Genomic DNA, 20966 nt, shown 5'->3' on the forward strand with positions numbered 1-20966 from the left:
GGAAATTCGTAATCTGTAAGCAAAGCCAGATACATTAAAAAACAAAGCAACACAAAAACATAGCCATAATTCAATATGGTTAGTGCTGCAATCCATGCAGTTCAGGAAGAGTATTCAGCATATGAAAAAGCAGGAATATGGGTGTATACACGGCATATTTGGAGAAATATAATAAATTCAGTGTAGCTAAAATGAAGCCTAGATTACATGAACAAGAGTGATGGGAAAGAGACCAGACAATTAGGTTGGGATTAGGTCGTGAAAATATTTTAATTCTATGCTCAATATTTGCGACTTAATTCTGTAGATAGTAGGAAATCATCAATGATTTATGTTTGTTTTGTAAATAAGATGAAATCTGAAAAGGGATACTAACTTTGTAGTATCCCAAACATTTATCATCACAGGATCTCTGTCTTGTATGTGAGAATGAATAATTTATGTGAAATGTGTGCATGAAATCTCATTTATTTAATAACCTCATGAGAAAAGGAGTAAAACAAAATGTCCAAAATTTGAAGTAGAAAGTGTTTTGGCTAAAATTATATCTAAGGTAGTAGTACTCTTGGCTTCATGCATGAGGAGATACTAGAATTATGATCCATGCTAGCTAAATTTTCCTTATATATTCTATAATTCAATAGTGATTTTGTGATTCTAATTAGTGTATAGCACATTCATTTAAGGTCTACAAAAGTTTATTAAAAAAAGACAAAATGGGAATAATGATATTCTTTGAAAAGTTTATAAAGTGTCTAAACAAGATTAAAATCATTTCTATTTTAGGAAAAAATGTTGTTTCATTAATTCTTTACTACCTGATGAAACATTGCACATTGCACATTGTATTTATTTAAACAGATTTCCGTATGAAGAGAAGATATTTGGAGGTATTTAATTGAAAATGTAATCTTTTGCAGACTTTTAAGGAACTCTGTTGTAAGTAGTATTTTGTTGAAGAATCATTGCACCAATCATGAAAGGTCAGAGATTCTTGTACTTTAAAGCCTGCAGCTTTTTAGCTATTTACCAGCTGTGTACAATGTAGGCTGACCCACATTGCTCTGCCAGTGGACTTCAGATCAGGAGGGGGGTTCTTTCCAGGTTGAGAGGGTAATTGAATAACCCAACTCAATGAACCTTGTGCCTTTTTGAAAAAAGGATGTCACTTGTGTTGTATTGTGTTCGGTTTCTGTGATTCAGTGGAGTTTAGGCCAATACTTCCATTCTTTACTTTCTTACAAACTGGATTACAGCTCTAGTTTCCAAAGGTACACTCAATTCTGTCGTATCTCCTCAGTCAGTTTTTCTGCCTGTTCGTGCAGGCTGTTGTTTACAGTTGTATCTCTCAGTCGGAAGTACACGTTTCAGATTAATCAAACTGTGAATACTAGGCTATATTTTTTGATAGTTTTCTTTTTTTTTCCTTTTTTTTTTTTTTTTTTTGGTGGTACGCGGGCCTCTCACTGTTGTGGCCTCTCCCGTTGCAGAGCACAGGCTCTGGACGCACAGGCTCAGCGGCCATGGCTCACGGGCCTAGCCGCTCTGCGGCATGTGGGGTCTTCCCGGACCGGGGCACGAACCCGTGTCCCCTGCATGAGCAGGGGGACTCTCCACCACTGCGCCACCAGGGAAGCCCAATAGTTTTCTTTTGAAAAAACAGTATGCATAAGGTCAGTCTATAAATTTATTGAAAAATTGCTAAAAAATGTTTCTTGTTTCATGATGCTTTATTTCAAATAATAGTTATTTTCTCTTTCAAAATTTTATATTAAGTTGTAAAGCTTTGGTTTTTCCACAGATTTGCATATTTTACAGAATCTGTGTACTTAGATTTTGTGATTTTTATATCTAGATAGATAAATTTAATAATATACATTAGAAAAACAACTGACTAAATGACTGAATGTAAAATAAAAGACTTCTTTATCATAGATTCCTATTGAAAGTAACAAGAAGTCAGAGGAGCAACACAATTTAACCAGCAGAATTTATTGATAAATATTCTTGATAACAATATTTTTATTTAAATATGTTGTCTTGATATATGTGTGTGTGTGCATATGCACACACATTCACAAAGGTTACAAAGCAGAAGTGCAATCAATAGATTTAGTCCATCCTCCTTTTGGGTTTGCTTTTCAACTTCAATGGCTTAGTGGTTTATACCCTTATCAAATAAAATGTGGACCATTTTCAGAATAATTTTTTAAAATCGTAACTCTAATTACATTACACCCTTGTTCAAAAAGCTTCAGTGGCTCCCCATTGCCTAGAAACTAATGTCCCAATATGTAACCTATTATGTAAACCAATTGGGCTTTCTCCACTATTATGAAAGAGAAGTAAGCAGATGAAAAAAAAGTATTAGGAAGTCCATAATTTATTACTGAGTAATTTAAAAGATATGAATATTTTGGATAAATAAAACAAAATGTAGTGATGAGATTTCAGGTTTTCTTTGGTACACAAGGCTAGTTCCCTCACTTTTATTGCCAGATGATAGTGTGAGCACCTCTATCCATCACAAGAAAACTGACAGAAATTTACCTACCTGCCATAAGATGATGTTCAAGGGAACACAGCTTTTAAAAAGTCTATGTGATGCACCAAGAGGACTGACAAGCCATTATCCTTCACAGCTAAGTCTGCCATTTGGTTTAAATAAGTAGTTCTGAACTTGTCTGTCAGTTTCCCTTACAGTTGAGATGCCAATTTTTGAGTAATGTGAAAGATGTATTTTTTTTCTAGGACTGATTGTATTCTAAATTTTAAAACAAGCTAAATATTCTGGATCTGTGCCATTTGGGGACCTAATCTGAGTGGGTCTTGTGGCATAGACTAAGGTACTGTAATTCTAATTAGCCCTCCCTATCTCATAATGTAATAATTCTGTCCTTTTAAAACTTGATCAGTAGTATTGTTAATGCTTGATTAGCCAATATTGGATTAGCTTTATTCAAATTTTTGCCTATTTTCTTCAGGTTTTTTTTCCACGTTGAGATTTCCATGGGAAATCAATTCACTTTTGCTTAGAATAAATACTTTAAATCTTTATTCAGTAAGGGTATGGTGTTGACCAACTCTTTTTGTTTCTGAAACTGTTTATACATTTATTAACTCTTGAAAAATAGTTTGACTATGTATAAAATTCTGGGTTGGCAGTTATTATTTTTTTTCACCTCTCAGACAATATCATTTTAGTGTCTTTGGTCATGCATTGGTGCTATTGGAAAGTCACCAGCAGCCTAGTTATTGCTCATTTGAGAGTCATAATATCTTTGGAGGGGAGTTGATTTAAAGATCTTTTTATCTTTAGTGTTCAGCAGTTTTACAGTGACTTATCTAAGTCTGGATTTCATTTTATTTATTTTGCATGGTTTTCCTTGTGATTCTTGAATCTGTGGATTGATGTCTTTCATCATTTGGGGGAATTTCTCATTGTCTTTCTCCTCTCTTTATGGAGCTCTCATTAGATATATGTTAAACATTCTTACTTTAGTCTCAATGACTCAATTTATTTTTTAAACTTTCATCTCTGTGTTTTGGGGGTTACATCTTAGGTCATTTTCTTCAATTCTACTTTCAGGTTTACTAATACTTTCTTCACCAATTTCAAACATGTTATTGAAATGGTCCACTGAGTTTTGAGTTACAATTTTATCTTTCATTTCTAGGAGTCCTTTTTTTTACATTAAAAAAAATCTGGTAGCTTTTTATTTATTTTTCAAGCCTGTCTTTAATTTTTTAAAACAGATAAAATTACTTAGCTTTGTACTCTGAGAATCCCACTATCTAAAGTATTTGTGAGCCTGATTATATTGTCTGTGATGTCTACTGGCTCCACTCATAGTGTTTTGTTTCCCTGTGTGTTTAATATCTTTTTTTATTTTTATTTTTTTATTATTATTTTTTAATTCTGGTTGCTCATTTTCTTTGAGGCTTTATCTGTGGAAGTTCTTTGAGGACAGCAATGAAGACGTTTCTTTAGAAGGAATTTATATTTGCTATGTTCTCAAAGGCCCTAAAAACGAAAGCCTTTTTCACCTGGTTTGATGAATGCCTTTAAGATGGTTCCACTTATTTCTCTGCTCACTGTCTTGTCATTTTTCAGTCCCTGGACATGAAAGCTCATGGATGCGTTCACAGTGACTTTTTAAAACATATTTTACCTATAATTTTAACTTTTTAAATTAGAAGAGTCATGGAGATAACTATTTCTCAATACATGTGGAAAAGTGCTATAAATAAGATCTAGTGGGTAGTCTAGAATGATTGAAACCCACATTTTTATTAGTAAATACTGGAATAGTAATTGAGAAGACATATGGAAGAAACTGTTGAAAAATAAGACAAAAAGATTTGCCATCAGATATTGATACTCACTCTAAAGCTACTATAGTTAAGATAATATAGAGTTGGTATAGGAATGCACATTTCTGAAACTGATGAAAATCTGTAAATAGAACCAAGTAAGTAAGAGAACATAATATATAATGAAGAGGACATTTTAATTCAGTGGAAAATGATGAGTTCTTTGAAAAGTGGTTCTGATAAAATTTTTACTTTAATTTTAGATCCTTCATCAGGCCATCTAAGATAAATTTTAGGTGGACTAAATTTTTAAATATAAAAAGAAAAAGATTTAAGGATAATTTTGAACCTGTGAAATATGTGAGGGAAAATTTTACTACACACATTTAAAAATGTATTTTAAAATAAAATCTAACCAAACTTGAAACCAAGTGAACATTTTTTTTTGCTCTGCATGTTTAGGCTAAGTGGTAACTTCTCTGTTAAATCAGAGTTCCTAAAAATTTAAATGAGAAAAAATAACCTGACCCTGTGTATGCATGGGCAAAAGTTATAAACATTAAAGAAGAGGTCATGCAAATGATTAATGGCTATATTAGAGATGTCCTACTTCCAGATTAGCCAGAAATATGTAAATCAAAGGGTGGGACACCAGTTTTCTCTCATCATATTTTTTTTTTTTTGCGGTACACGGGCCTCTCACTGTTGTGACCTCTCCCGTTGCGGAGCACAGGCTCTGGACGTGCAGGCTCAGTGGCCATGGCTCACGGGCCTAGCTGCTCCGCGGCATGTGGGATCTTCCCGGACCAGAGCAAGAGCCCGTGTCTCCTGCATTGGCAGGTGGGCTCTCAACCACTGCGCCACCAGGGAAGCCCTCTCATCATATTTTTAAAGTTAAAATGTTAAATAACCTCCTATGCTATTTAGCAGAAAGGAAGCAAGAAGTCTCATACAGTAGTAATGTATTTGAAAATTTCAAATATATATACTGTTGTACTAGCAATGCTTTGCTATCTGTTCTTCCTAGAGAAATAAAAGTACGACCATTTAATGGCATATGTACAATAGTATTTATTATACCAATCATAGCATTGTTTGAGGTAGCAAAAACTTGAGACAATTATAGTGCCATCCATCATTAGGAAAATTGATAAATCTATTAGGTTATATTTATATTATGGAATGTTATGAGGCTATGCATTATTATTATATTTGTTGATCTAGAGAGATATCCCTATTAAATGAAAAAAGTAAGTTGCATATTAATATGAATAACATAACACTATCTTTAGAAAAAAATTCTAATTTATATATAAGCTAAAAGTGGCATAGAAGGAAATAACTTAAACTTTAGATTCCTCAGTTGATTGAGGTTGAGGGCAGGGTAAAGAGGTTATTAACATTTTTCTTATAAATGTCCTTATTATTTTACTTCTACAATGAGCATGTATATTTTAAAAAATATTTATTTATTTTCTTTATTTTTTGGCTGTGTTGGGTCTTAGTTGCAGCATGCAGGATCTTTCGTTGCGGCACATGGGCTTCTCTCTAGTTGTGGCATATGGGTTTTCTCTCTGTAGTTGTGGTTCAGGCTCCAGAGCACATGGACTCTGTAGTTTGTGGCATGTGGGCTTAGTTGCCCCGCAGCATGTGGGATCTTAGTTCCCTGACCAGGGATGGAACCCACATCCCCTGCATTGGAAGGCAGATTCTTTACCACTGTACCACCAGAGAAGTCCCAGCATGTATATTTTTAATAAAAATAATAAATTAAAATTCAATAGTAAAATAAAATAAATCTAAGGGTTTACAGAGTAACATGTGCAGGCCTTATTCTGAGTTTTTATTTTGGTATAAAGAATGAGAGAAAAATTCAGCTTTTTTTTTTTCGAAATAACTAATAGTTCCAAATCTCTTGAATAATACATTTCCCACTATTCTGAAATGCCACATCTATCATATATTTAATTCTATATTTATTCCCCTGATAGTATATTTATTTTCAGAATATCCTGACTTTTCTCAACATGTAAAATTAGTTTTATGAAATGGAAAGATGCTCTGCAAAATAATTATTGAACATTGTGTTTGGACTCTAATATATTAATTTAAATTTATTAATGCAAATGTATGCTTATCTTACCTTATTCATTTATCAGTTGGTATAACGTTAAATTTTCTGGAATTCAGCCTTTAATACATAGCCTCTCAGTTTTGAGTCTAGCAAATGGTAGAATGCTAAATTTACTAGTGCTAAAGACAAAGGACTATAATATTATTGTCAAAATGTCCCCTCTTTTCTAATGCATTGTGCTGGAAAAGATAGATGGATGTTAAATTGTCTATTGAATCATTAATGCTTATGCAAAGTCTGTCCTGTTTCTGTTTTATAATATATGTCTTTGGACCTTTAAAAGTTACATTTTTACTTTTAATCACAGCCAACATAGGTAACATTAACTACTTTTCTTTGTATTTGCTTCAAAAGATTAACATTTAGTTCTGAAAACCTATAACACAAAGCATTATTAGTCAACCCATTATAAAATATGAGCAATATAAAATCTAAAAGTAATATAACTAAATGAGAAAAGATATTCATTGTACATATGAAACCAATTTTATATGAGACAGGTAAGCCACACTGTTTGTGGTTGTGTGTATGTTTGGAAACATTTAAACATATGCTACTGTAAATATATTTTAAAAATTAATTATTTTTAAACAGAATGATTTATAGTCTATATATGTATATGTAAATTAAACTGGAATTACGGCTTTTTTCTTTAGTATAATCAAGACAAAGAAAAATCTATATAAACACATGAGATACTACTTAGAATATTTGTCATTATTAATAAGTAAAATTCAGTGTAACAGAATCTAGACAAATGTAATTTTAATCTAACTAACCATCCCATTATATGGTGAAGAAATTTGAAATCCAGCAAGGTTAAATGATTTATCCCAGATCACAGAACCACTTGATAATGTAACTGGATTTTCCTGAGTATGCTTTTCCTTGTCGAGTGTGCTTTTGTTTGCATCACACTACGCTATTTATATGAATGAAGTATGTATATTTATAAGTTATTATTAAAATATAAAGAGCTAAATAAGTAACACATTTGCTATCCTGACAGAGTTTTATAAGTAGTATTAATATATTGAAGAGTGGGCAAAATGTATAACATAGTAGACGTCATCTTAAAGAAATTTGGGTTTCATTTTTAGACAAGTACTTTGATAAATGGAAGATTTTTAAGTAAATTGTTATAATCAAAACTAATTACAATTTTGAAAGTAGTTTGGGTTTAAATTAATGCACTTGGAAAGGAGACTTTTCTGATAAATCTATTTGTACCCACTGTACAGATTGTAACTGACAGCTGGTTTTATGAGCCATATATAACACACTATGGTAGACACCAAAACACCCTGTCAGTTAAGAAATCTCTCATTTCTGTCAGTGAAGAGTAAACCTTCATAAAATAGTGTGACTTTGTTTTGCTTGAATAGAAGAAAATAGGAGTGTTAAATTATAGTCTAGTTCTAATATCATAAGTAGTAAAATTCTGTCAAGTTATTATCATATATATGATGTTCAACAACGGTCACTGAGTTTGTTGTTTTAAATCTTGTTTGGGGTAAGATGATTTGGAATGAGATTATTTGAGCTCTTTCTTACCTTCAGGTTTTTTTTTTTAATTTAGCTATTATATATATTTGTTATTGAAAATATAAATTTATTTTTAAAACTTGGCCAAAAACTTGATTGACTTGTACTTTTTTGCCCTTTTCAATAACAAAAGATTTTTAAAGAACAGAGAAACAACAACAAAACCTCCACAGTTTTTCTTTTTGTAGCCAAATATTAGTAACCAGTATATTTAAATTATATCCGAGATGACACAGTTCTCAATTATTTGCTGAGTAGGCAGCTCATATGATATAGCTTTGTTTTTAGTGTAAAGTTTTTCAGAAGAGAGGGACATATGAAGTGCAACAATACATCCAGATACTAAATTTCTAGTTCAAACTTTTAGACACCAAATGCCCTTTTAGTATAGAATGTGTATATATTTTTGTTTAAGTATAAAGAATCATATTTAAGCCATAATTCTGGTTACTTTTAAAAGGATGTACAGTTTAGTTGGGTTGTAAGGAAAAATAATCTCAGTAAAAAATAAAATTTATAATATAAAATTAGAGAAAAATCTTTTAGCATTTTTATGTAGTTTATAAATAGGGGATTCTATCAATGTTAATTTTACTTCACCTTCAATAATTTCTCAAATTAAAATATTTCTATTTGCTTTCAAGTTATGTAATATTTATAAATGATACTTGTAGATTTCTACTTTTACATTTTTTTCTTAGCTTTAATGATCATTCTAACATTATGATCATGACTCTAACATATGTGTTTCTATATTTGCATTGCAGTTTAGATGTAGAAAGGCATCCTAGCTCCTTGAAGAAAGTATATCATGAATTATGGTAAACTACTATATGCGAAATCTAGCATACACTAAGTGAAATAATCTTATGTTCTATTGTTTATTTCTGTGCTTCTTAATCTCTCTCTAAGAATGAAAACAATTATACCTTTGTAAATTTCTTACAAAATCTATTGCACATTTTATTATTTTCTCGGATAAAGTGGGCTTGTTAGTTTTTACAACAGATATTCACATTATTTACTTTAAAATGATCATTCAAAACTGTGAAGTACTTTACACTTTTTGAATTTTACCTAAATGTTTATTTTTGATATTAAAAGATAAATGCTAATCAATTGAGTTTCTAATATTCTACTGCTTGCTTAGAGGCAAAGATTATAGATTAGACATGGTTTGTGAAATTTTAAAAAATTAATAAAAGACAGATCAGAAAAATATACAACTATCGTAAATTTATATTAACAAATACAGTGGTTGAAAAGGTGTAGTGCAAAGAAAGGACATACCTGCATTATGCTTCTGGTTGGAAAATGGTGAAAAATTGATAAAGCTTTTTAAAGGAAATGTTATTTGAACAATGATATATGGTATGAATAGGGTGGATATTGGTATAGATGATAATTGTATTCCATTTAACCAGAACAATCTAGAGCAAAAATACTGATTCTTCACGCATATCTAGTGCTTACCAAAAGGCCTCTCACAGAGTAGATGTTCATAAATACTTGATGATTAGTGAATTGAGTACATGTACACATACACGCTAAGTTATCTTAACTAAGTTGGGTAATATTATATGTTCTCAGGTCAATTTAATAGAGAAAGGTGGATAGGGTGCAGGAAATTGGAGAAGTAGAAGTGACATTTTTACATTTCTATAATGTATATAAATTATTATGCCTCTACTTACATGCCTCCATGTCATTTCTTTTTTATGACCTAGTAGATTGATGATAATTTTTCTTTCTGTACTTTTTGCTCTTTTTTGCTGTCTTCTACTTCCTAACATGAGTTTTCTTTAATAAGTGTTAAAATCTTAAACTCTTAGAATTAACATGTTAAGAAACCTTTTTTAGGGAGAAAAAGCCTAGGGGAAGGCGTGGGGACTTAAATTCATTAAATCTGCCCTATGCTCCATAATGTACTAGGCATCTTATCTGTGTCAAGTATTTAAACAATATTTAACATAAATATGACTAATTAAGAAGGAATTTTGATCTGTATTTCTTAGGTGATGAAACTGAGGCTGAGAGATATTACATTTTCCTCCAATCATATGGTATAAGCATGATTCAAATCCAGGAGCATATGGCTCAGAAACCCGTGTGTGTGTGTGTGTGTGTGTGTGTGTGTGTGTGTGTGCGCGCGCGCGCGCATGTGCGTGCGTGCACTTGAATGTGTGTTTTCTAGTTTAGCATCTCAAGGTCAGATAAAAACTTTATTTTCTACAAGAATGATTTTTTTTTATTTCCTTACGCATTAAGTGAGACTAAAATAAATTCATAGTTCTAAAGTCTACTCATGTAAAAATTTTGTAAAATTTAGTGTATGTGGTATGAAGGGAGGATTTTCAGAATAAAAGCATCCAAATCTATTCTTCCATCTCCATTTGTCTCTACAAGAATGTGAGTAGTGTGAGGGCGGAAATTTTTGTGTATTCTGTTCGTGATATATCCCTACCTCTCCTTTGCCAAATATGTGAAGATACATAGATTGTTTATTGAGGGATGGTGAGTGCCAGAGAGATGTCCTTTGCCTATACTTTTGTATGTGCTACTAGAGATATTTTCTATTCAACTAATGTACATCATGACACTCACCATTATATAGCTCAATCCAGAAATACAAGTAATGTTAATTCACCCTTCTCACACATGCAAACTTATTGAAGTTTAGCCCAAGTATTTTTTAAATGCAACAGATTGGAGTTTATCTTGGAAGGGTGCTTCCATCTGTGAAAACACTCATTGGAAGAAGGAAGAACACTTTAAAATAAATCCACCAGCTGTATTGATAATGCTGTAGTGACATGAAGGCCTGAATATGATAGAACTATTTGTTAAAATAGTTATACCATATGAGAGAATAGCTGGCTTGTGAGTTTTTCGTGTTTCTTGATAGTGACTTTAAAAATCATTAAATTGTACAGGGATGACACTAATGAAGTTTCAAGCTATAACTTTAAAATGAAAAACAAAGAATAAAAGTTGAAGTTATCTTAAAATTAACTCACGTAAATGGCATAAGTTTTTCCTTAGAATATGCTTTAAAAATCCCAATGAGTAATAGAAAATTCAGCACCGAGAAGACACTGGGTAAGTTAATGGACCGGATAACAGTCAACGCCTGTTCTTTTGTGTTGAGATAAAAACAGCAAACATATCAAACATCATTTTTGTCTTTTAGATTTTTGTTTAAAGAAGGGAAAAGTCATCATCCTTTATATATAAAATAAATCTGTGCACAAAAGATCAGATATTTATTTTCTTTCCCTCCTAACATAGCCCTGTACATTTTTTCTTTCACACAGTAGAAGACTAAAATACTTGTGACTGAATAACATGAAGAAACCAGTTGAAGTGGTTGTGTATTTTCTAGAAGGAGACTGCTGCGTTGTCTTTAAAGTACCCTACTAAATTTAAATTTTATAGCCTTTACTTTTAGAAAGGTTTAAGAGCTCACAGAATAGGAGTCAAAACTCTAGTTTAGAAGGAGGGCTCAAGAAATCTTCCCACTTACTATGAGAGAAATAATTGATATTGATCTTGACGTTCTTGATGGGAAGAGTTGAGGAAGTGTTCCCTTTCTAACAGGTTTCTGAATGTCTTTGACTCTGAGTACCCATATCTCTACACATGGAGTTATCTACCGTTTCTTCAAAATTAATTGTAAGAGGTCGATTGCAAAGGTGACTTCTGAATAGGTGCTTAATGTTGGCTTAGCCCATTTTCAAAACCATGTTTCTATATTCTGTGATATATGCCAATGCTTTCCGTTTTTTAGGTTTAAATTGTTTCTTCTTCAAATTCCCTGTAATTCCACTCCCTTTCTGAGAATTTCCACATCATCTATACAGTAGTCTTCCTAGTTAGTCCCTTAGTACTGGCACCCTTCTATTAAAAAACTTCAATTAAATACCAAACCCTTAAGTTGACAGTGAAGATTCTCCATAATTTGGTCCAAACACATTTTCCAAATATATCTCCTAATCATCATTTCCTAAGTGGATGAATGAACTACTCTAGCCAAACTGCCAAGTCATTATGCCAAGACATATTTTGAACTTTTCTGATTATTTACTCATTTCAGTCTACAATGACTATATCACATTCCCTCTCATCTCTTAGGTCTGTCACCTCCAGAGTCATTTTGAATGCCACCAATTTTAAAACTGATTCTAAACCTTAGCCTGAAATGACTTCTTACTCCGATAGCAAATCATTTTGATATCAGGGAACGTAAATTTGCCTTAAAAAAATTGTCATGGTGATTTTTTAATTTAAGAAACATTCAGTAATTCTTATTAATTTAAAAAAATTTTATAGCCTCCTATAATTTTATTTTGATGTAATGGTTACACTTGGAGTTATGAGAGTGCTGAAAAATTACTAGACAGTTTTATTGTCAATGATAGGCGGTGATAGATCAGGCCCAGTAAGTTTGACAGCGGTAGCATATCATGAGCCATAAGTGTAATTTTAAATGTTTTATTTGTTGCATTTAAAAAAATATGTATCTCTTTCTCTTCTGTGATTATTTTATGTGCAGTCTTGAAACTAATTTGGGGCTCATAAAACAATCAGTATTCTTGTGGAAAGATCCTTAGGTGTTTAAGTAGATTATATTCTTTCTGCATTGTTTTTTCCTCAAATATCCTTAAAAGTTATCTGCAATTGACATTTTTTGCTATGATACTCTTTTTATATTATAAAAACTTCTAATTATGCAATAGGATTTTTTAGTCAGTGAGTCAGTAAATATTTGTTAATCAATCATGTCACATGTTCCTGATGTGTCAAGTAAGATGAGGAAAGAATACTGACAATGACTTTGAGATTTTCTCGGCAGTGATTAACTGCTTGCTTAATTGCAGGTGCTGAGTTAGTGGATCAATGGGTTTAAGTAGGAACTAAAGAAGTTTGCTTAGGAGTAGACCAATTAATTTTAAGCTCGTAACTGTTCATTATGAACAGTTTGTTTAATGTTTACCACTATTAGGCAAAATTATCCAAAACCAGACCAACGACCAATGAGATAAGTCTGTATTTGTTTACCATTATCATACTAAAGCATTTTGTAAGTAAATACAAGGTGACACCTAAGTATTATTTAATTTTTAGGAAAAAGACCTATTAATTTGTAACATTAATTAAAATTTTAGACTGCAAATTTACATCTTTACTTTGAGATTTGTGTATAGTAGAGTTGCAAATTATTTCCATTCAGTAGAAAATATAACTCCAAAAGTGATGTTTTGTTGTCTTCTAGGATATTGTCCAGTTTTGCATCTAATTTAGCAGTCTTATTCAAATATCCCTTTATAAAAAAATTTTATTTTCTACAAGAATGATTTTTTTATTGCCTTACACATTGCCTATATAATTCCCAGTCCTGTAAGTGTACTTTTTAAAATAACAACTTTATTGAGATATAATTCATATCCCATACAATTTGCCAATGTAAAGTGCACAGTTCAGTGATGGTGAATAAATTTGCAGAGTTACAATCATTACCACAATCAAATTGAGCATATTTTTATCATCCCAAAATGAAACTGTATACCTATTAGTAGCTGTTTTCCATTTCTTTTCAGATTCCCAGTCATAGGCAATTATCAATCTGCTTTGTCTCTTTGGTTTTGCCTATTCTACATATTTTCTATAAATGGAATCATATAATGTGTAGTCTTTTGTGAATGGCTTCTTTCACTTAGCATAATATTTTCAAGGTTCAGCCGTGTCGTAGCATTTATCATTACTTCATTACTTTTTATTGCCAAATAACGTCGATTATATGGATATACAACATTTTTTTTTAGCCTTTCATCAGTTGATGATCAGTTGAGTTGTTTTCATTTTAGCTATTAGGAATAATACTGCCATGGACATTAGTGTACAAAGTTTTACATAGATATATGTTGTGAATTTTCTTGGGTGTACACCGAAGAGTGAAATTGCTGAATCTCATGGTAACTTTACTTTTAAAACTTATGAGGAACTGCCAAACTATTTTTTAAAGCAGCTACATCATTTTCCAATCCCATCAGTAGCTTATGAGAGTTCCAATTTCTTCACATCTTTGCCAACACTTTTCACTGTATGTCTTTTCAACTATAGCCCACTAAGCAGGTGAGAAGTGATATTTCATTGTCATTTTGGCTAGCATTTCTCTGATAGATGATGTTGAGTGTCATTTCTTATGCTTTTTGGCCATTTATATGTTTCTGGAGAAATGTTTATACTAATACTTTGCTCGTTTTAATTGGCTATTTGTTTGTTATTAGTGAGTTGTAGATATTCTTCACATATTCAAGATGCAAATTTCTTATCATGTATGGTTTTCTCCTGTTCTGGTTTTCTTTTAACTTTTCTGATGGCATCCTTTTAATTTTGATGAAATCCAATTTATCTATATTTTTGCTGTTGCTTGTGCATTGTTGTCATATCTAAAAACCATTCCTAATCCAAGGTCATGAAGATTTGCTCCAATGTTGTCTTCTAAGAGTTTTATAAATTTAGCTCTAAAATTTAGATCTATCATCCATTGTTAGTTAACTTTTATGTACAGTGTAAGGTAGAGTTTCAACTTAATCCTTTTGCATGTGGAATTTGGTTATTACAGTATCACTTGTTGAAGAGAATGTTCTTTACCTATTGAATTGTCTTGGAACCCTTTTAAAAATCAGTTGGGGCTTCCCTGGTGGCACAGTGGTTGAGAGTCCGCCTGCAGATGCAGGGGACACGGGTTCGTGCCCCGGTCCGGGAAGATCCCACATGCCGCGGAGCGGCTGGGCCCGTGAGCCATGGCCGCTGAGCCTGCACGTCCGGAGCCTGTGCTCCACAACGGGAGAGGCCACAACAGTGAGAGGCCTGCGTACCGCAAAAAAAAAAAAAAAATCAGTTGAACATATTGGGTTGACCAAAAAGTCATTCGGGTTCCAAGTGTACTGAAGAAACATTTACATGTGTCAGTTGTGACTGTTGGTTTCTAAGAAGACCAATACTCCATTGAGCAATACTCCATTGTATACTATGTCTTCTTTGTCCATTCATCCGTCAATGGACATCCGGGTTGTCTCCACATCCCAACTTTTGTAAATAATGCTGCTATGAACATGGGGTGCATGTAATCCTTCGAATAGTGTTTTCGTTTTCTTCATATATATGCCCAGGAGTGGAATGGCTGAACCACATGGTAGTTCTGTTTTTGGTTTTTTGAGGAACCTCCATACTGTTTTCCACAGTGGCTACATCAATTAACATTCCCACCAACAGTGCACAATGATTTCCTTTTCCCAGACAAGGGTTTGAGGGCCTGAAATAAGGTGGTAAGCACAGAAATGGAGTGGAGAGACAGATCTGAGAATAAGAGAAATATTGTTAAACCACCATGAATGCTGTTAAAACCATGCATTTAGATCTATTTTAAAGTGTTTTACTCAGTTATGGAATGTCAGTTTGATTCTTTTTTAACAGATTACAATATTCTAATTATATTTTTATTGTTTCATCTATTTTGTGTGTCTTTTTAGACTGAATTTTTATTAAAATTAATTTAAAGTTTTCATCTGCTAACTTTACTTTCTGGATCACCTTGGGGTCTGCTTCATTTATTTATTTGTTTTTCTGATTATCAGGGATTTAGTTCTGTCTTTTCTTATGTCTAGAAATTTTTTATTTAGTGCTGGACATCTTATATAAGATGATTGGTGTTAAAACTTAAATAAAGACCTGGTAAAGTTCTAGAAATATAGTAAAGAGTCAATAAATAGTAAAGATGATTGTTGTTGTTTATTATCATCAGTATTTTATATAGGAATTTGTATTTATGATTGAAGTTAGTTATGGAAGCAATGTATGTGTTTTCGAAGACCTTCAAAAGTACTTTAAACAAAAGCCAAAAGAAAAACAAATGCATTTGTTTCATATTGTTAAATATGTTCTACCATCTCTTTTTTAAAAAGTATTTTTAGAGTATTTTTATATTTATTAAAAAATTGTGAAGATGGTACAGAGAATTTCCATACAAAGTTTCACCTACTATTAACATCTAACATTGTATAGCACATTTATTACAATTAATGAAACATTATTAATATATTATTATTAACTAAAGTTTATAGTTTCTTCAGATTTGCTTTGTTTTCACCTCATGCCCTTTTTCTGATCCAGGATCCTGTCCAAAGTAACAGATTACATTTAGTTGTCACATCTCCTTAGGGACCTCTTGACTGTTACAGCTTCTCAAAATTTTCCTTAGTTTTGACAAAATACTTGACAGCTTTGAGGAATACTGGTCAGGCCCAATATTTTAATTTTCATTAGAGGAAAACATTCTTCTGAAATATTCAACTTATTATTTATTATTTAGTAAATGATGATGTAGTTGTATAATTTATGAACAAGTCGGGTTCCAAAAATAATTTTTATTAACATCTTTATTGGAGTATAATTGCTTTACAATATTGTGTTAGTTTCTGCTGTATAACAAAGTGAATCAGCTATACGCATAGGTGTATCCCCATATCCCCTCCCTCTTGCATCTCCCTCCCACCCTCCTTATCCCACCCCTCTAGGTGGTCACAAGGCACCGAGCTGATGCCCCTGTGCTATGCAGCTGCTTCCCGCTAGCTATCTATTTTACATTTGGTAGTGTATATATGTCAATGTTACTCTCTCACTTCATCGCAGCTTACCCTTCCCCCTCCCCGTGTCCTCAAGTCCATTCTCTACGTCTGTGTCTTTATTCCTGTCCTGCCCCGAGGTTCATCAAAACAATTTTTTTTTTTTTAGATTCCATATATATGTGTTAGCATACAGTATTTGTTTTTCTCTTTCTGACTTCACTCTGTATGACAGACTCTAGGTCCATCCACCTCACTACAAATAACTCAATTTCGTTTCTTTTTCTGGCAAAGTAATTAATATTCCATTGTATACATGTGCCACATCTTCTTTATCCATTTATCTGTCGATGGACACTTAACGTTGCTTCCATGTCCTGGCTATTGTAAATAGTGCTGCAGTGAACATTGTGGTACATGACTCATGGTTTTCTCAGGGTATATGCCCAGTAGTGGGATTGCTGGGTCATATGGCAGTTCTCTTTTTAGTCCAGAAATCCTTTTTTTAAAAATTATTAATTAATTAATTAATTAATTTATGGCTGCATTGGGTCTTCATTGCTGCCCGCAGGCTTTCTCTAGTTGCGGCGAGTGGGGGCTACTCTTTGTTGTGGTGCATGGGCTTCTCATTGTGGTGGCTTCTCATGTTGTGGAGCACGGGCTCTAGGTGCATGGACTTCAGTTGTTGTGGCTCACGGGCTCTAGAGTGCAGGCTCAGTAGTTGTGGCGCACGGGCTTAGTTGCTCTGTGGCATGTGGGATCTTACTGGACCAGGGATCGAACCCGTGTCCCCTGCATTGGCAGGCAGATTCTTAACCACTGCACCACCGGGGAAGTCCCTAGAAATTCTTAATGAAACGTAAAGTATTCTAAGCTAATCTATAATAGTCAAATATGTGGAAGGGAGCGATTAGGGATGAACTTGTTAAGGTTTAGTCCTGTATAATGAGTTTCGTCTGCATATTTGGTTAATAGGATGTTACTGAAGGAGGATAGTCAACAAAGAGTGTCACAGTACATAGTATCCATGGACAGGCCAGAAGAAATGAAGGGAAATAGAGCCCTGGTTGCTTTTAATTTAGTTAAATGGAGGATAACCTGGATAACCTGAGCATAATCTTTTTTTTTTCTTAAGGTTTAGATTTTAAGCTTGTTCAAGCAATCTACCTAACTAATCTTTGTTAAAACTGAAAGTAAATATTTATAGCAGGATAGAGTTAGATGCCTTGTGAAAGAAAAATAGTTACAGAACATTCATATTTTAAATTTCGACTACCAAAATTATTCATTTATTAATATGATGTATGTTGAATACTCCTATATATTACTTTGCTAATAATTGCTTTATAGCTCCTGATGATGGTAAACAGTGTTATAACCTCTGCATCTTATACATATCTTGATTTCAATCCAATAATCTAATAGAAAAAAAGAGGTCATAATTTGAATGTTTAAAAGGTACATTGTTACATAAGAAAATTTTATTTTATTTTATTTTTGCAGAACTATTATGGAGCTGCTAAGATGATTTTTTCTGATAACCCACTTGGTCTGACCTGTGGAATGGTATGTCCAACTTCTGATCTTTGTGTAGGTGGATGCAATTTATATGCCACTGAAGAGGGACCAATTAATATTGGTGGATTGCAACAGTTTGCTACTGAGGTATGTAAGATGTATACATTGTTTCCCTCCCCCCAAAGCACAAAAATCTTAAAATAACTTTAATTCTTGATGCTTTGTTGATATCCAATATTTTTAGTGTGATAATACAGGTAAAGTGAAAGTGTTTTGTGCCATAAACAGTATTTTTATTCAACAACTTGGCTTCAAAAATGAAATTTTCTAAAACCATATGTCAATTTAATTGTAATCCCAGAAGGTTATTAAAAAACTTTCACTGAAAATTATATAAAGTGGAGGATCTGAAAATGGGATATATTCATTAAGTTTACATTGGAGTGTGGCTAGGAGCCCTCATTATGAAAAGACTACCTTGCTTAACTGATTCTTTTTCCAGAAACTGTCTTTAATCTTTACACCTTGAAATAATGCATCAGTATTCTTCTGTAATATTTTTTGAGTAATAGAGGTTGTAGAATTATCAAACACCCTGAAACTGAATAATATTCTTTAACATTAGCTTTTGTGAATTTATGGATTAAAAGCCGGTGTGTTATTTGAATGCAAATTTATAATAAAGTAATATGAAAACATTTTGTCCCTATTTATCCTGTAAGTTTGGGCCATGTCTTTCTCTTTTATGAATCCTTTTTAAATGACTTTGATTCTCTGGGACATCTTATTCTCTCTGGGGTCTCCTTTTTGGAGTCAACTACCAGGTCAATTCCCATGTATCATTTAAATGACCAGCTTATATGGAGGTTCCAGTAAAATTTTGTAATCCTTGGTGTCCAGTTGGCTAGAATACCAAATTAAATGCCTGTCAACACTAGATTTTTAGTTAATGACTTCCCTGTCTGATTTTGTCAACTTAAACGCAATATATTCTTTCTTTTTAGGACCCTTCCCATAGTATCCCTCAAGCTTAAATTTCACTTTGCTTTTAGTAATAAATCAGGGTTATTTCCTTCCTGCTTTCTGACAGGTTAATTCTAAGGAAGTGCTCCTGGGAATGAGAAAATAGAAACAATTTGAGGTTGTGAGTTGTTGCAATAAATTCTTGGATTTAATTTCTTTTCCTACCAAATTCAAAATTGCATTAGGCTTACCTGACCAGTGCAAGGTATGATCTTTACAACCTGAGAAAATCCTTAGTTGATGGAGAAGATTCACTTGAATTCTTCCACATTTTTCTTTGGGGACTCATTGCCTCTTCATTAAAACAGGGCAAGCTTGCAAGGATGTAGTAAATAAAAGATCACATAATATGTATACGAACTAACACTGCATTTCAAAACAAGATGAGTTAAAATAATATTGTTAGTTTGTCAGTGACCTGACAACAGAGAGGGAGAAGGCGAAAGGGGGAGAGTGATAAGGAAAGGGGAGGAGAGGGGGGGAGAGAGAGAGAGAGAGAGAGAGAGAGAGAGAGAGAGAGAGAGAGAGCGCGGGAGAGAGGAAACAGAGAGAGGGAGAGAAAGGGAAACACCATTCCTCTGAGAACTCTCACTTGGTTTTAATGAGGTTACTACCACTGCTTTCCAAAGCAGTCTGTTTATTTAAGACATAGCATAGATTAGAATGGCATTAAAATTATTTTAAGTGACTCATGGAATTTAGATAGGAATGTATCTTATTACATTTCATTTTTACTTTGTATTACTGTGTCTTCAAATATATCTATCAAATCATAAATAAAAATCTCCCAGTGGAACTATATAGAAAAGCTTTCCATTCATTTTTTTTTTAAGTTGACTACTTAGGGCAAGTTATTGTAGAGAGTTCTGTGAAAGGGTTGTTTACTTAAATTTACCCAACTGTCATAGTTGTGAAGGTAAGCAGAAACAGACTCACAGATATAGAAAACGAACTTGTGGTTACCAAAGGAGAGAGGGAATGGGGGGGACAAATTAGGGGTATGGAATTAACAGATACAAACTACCATGTATAAAATAGATAAGCAGCAAGGATATACTATATAGCACAGGGAATTACACTCATTATCTTGTAATAACCTAAAATGGAGTATAATCTGCAAAATACTGAATCACTATGCTGTACACCTGAAACTAATACTAAATCAACTACACTTCAATTAAAAAAATAAGCACAATACAATGAACTAATTGACTTCCAGTGAAAAGAAAAAGTATAAATATTTTAAATAATATTAAAATAAAAATATTAATTATAAATAACAGTATACAAAATACTATTATTCTTTCAAACTACTAAACTATTGACGTGAATACTTAAGTCAAAGTGGAACATGATGCAAATAATTTCATGTTTTGGTTGTTTGATAAAACAATGATTGATTTTTGACCTTTAAAGAAATATAAATCTATTTTTCAGCCAAATTAAGCAAAGGTTAGGAAAGCAGAGTAAAATAGTATGATATTTTTCAAAATTGTTTTTCCTATAACTTATAAGTGATTTTTAAAATATCAACTCTGTAGTCTGCCGTTATCATTTAAATCCATATCTTACACCTTTCCATTTGAACATGGGCTTATGATTTGGAGGGACTGTGGTAGAAAAGGAATAAATCACACAAAGGATAGCATGAGGAGAATCAGGAGACCAGCTACTCAGCTACTTTCTTTTGGTCCTGTATTGTCAGCCCTTTGCTGTCCTCACATCTGCAGTGACCTTGCTTCATACACTTTTGTGTGCTTGTGGGACAGACAGGCTACAGGGTGATTCCAAATCTCTCTTGGAGG

General features: G+C 32.8%; 1 protein-coding gene across 2 annotated transcripts in view; it reads left to right on the forward strand.

The window, feature by feature from the left end:
• DPYD (dihydropyrimidine dehydrogenase) overlaps positions 1 to 20966 on the forward strand; it is a 795698-nt gene that overhangs the window by 194577 nt on the left and 580155 nt on the right. For both annotated transcript variants that reach the window (XM_004263062.3, XM_033437294.2), the window contains exon 5: positions 18124 to 18285. In XM_004263062.3, the coding sequence (XP_004263110.1) occupies positions 18124 to 18285 (162 nt within the window). The remainder of the gene's footprint in view (positions 1 to 18123; positions 18286 to 20966) is intronic.

The sequence above is a fragment of the Orcinus orca genome, chromosome 1 (assembly GCF_937001465.1).
Source record: "Orcinus orca chromosome 1, mOrcOrc1.1, whole genome shotgun sequence".
Classification (NCBI taxonomy): Eukaryota; Metazoa; Chordata; class Mammalia; order Artiodactyla; family Delphinidae; genus Orcinus; species Orcinus orca.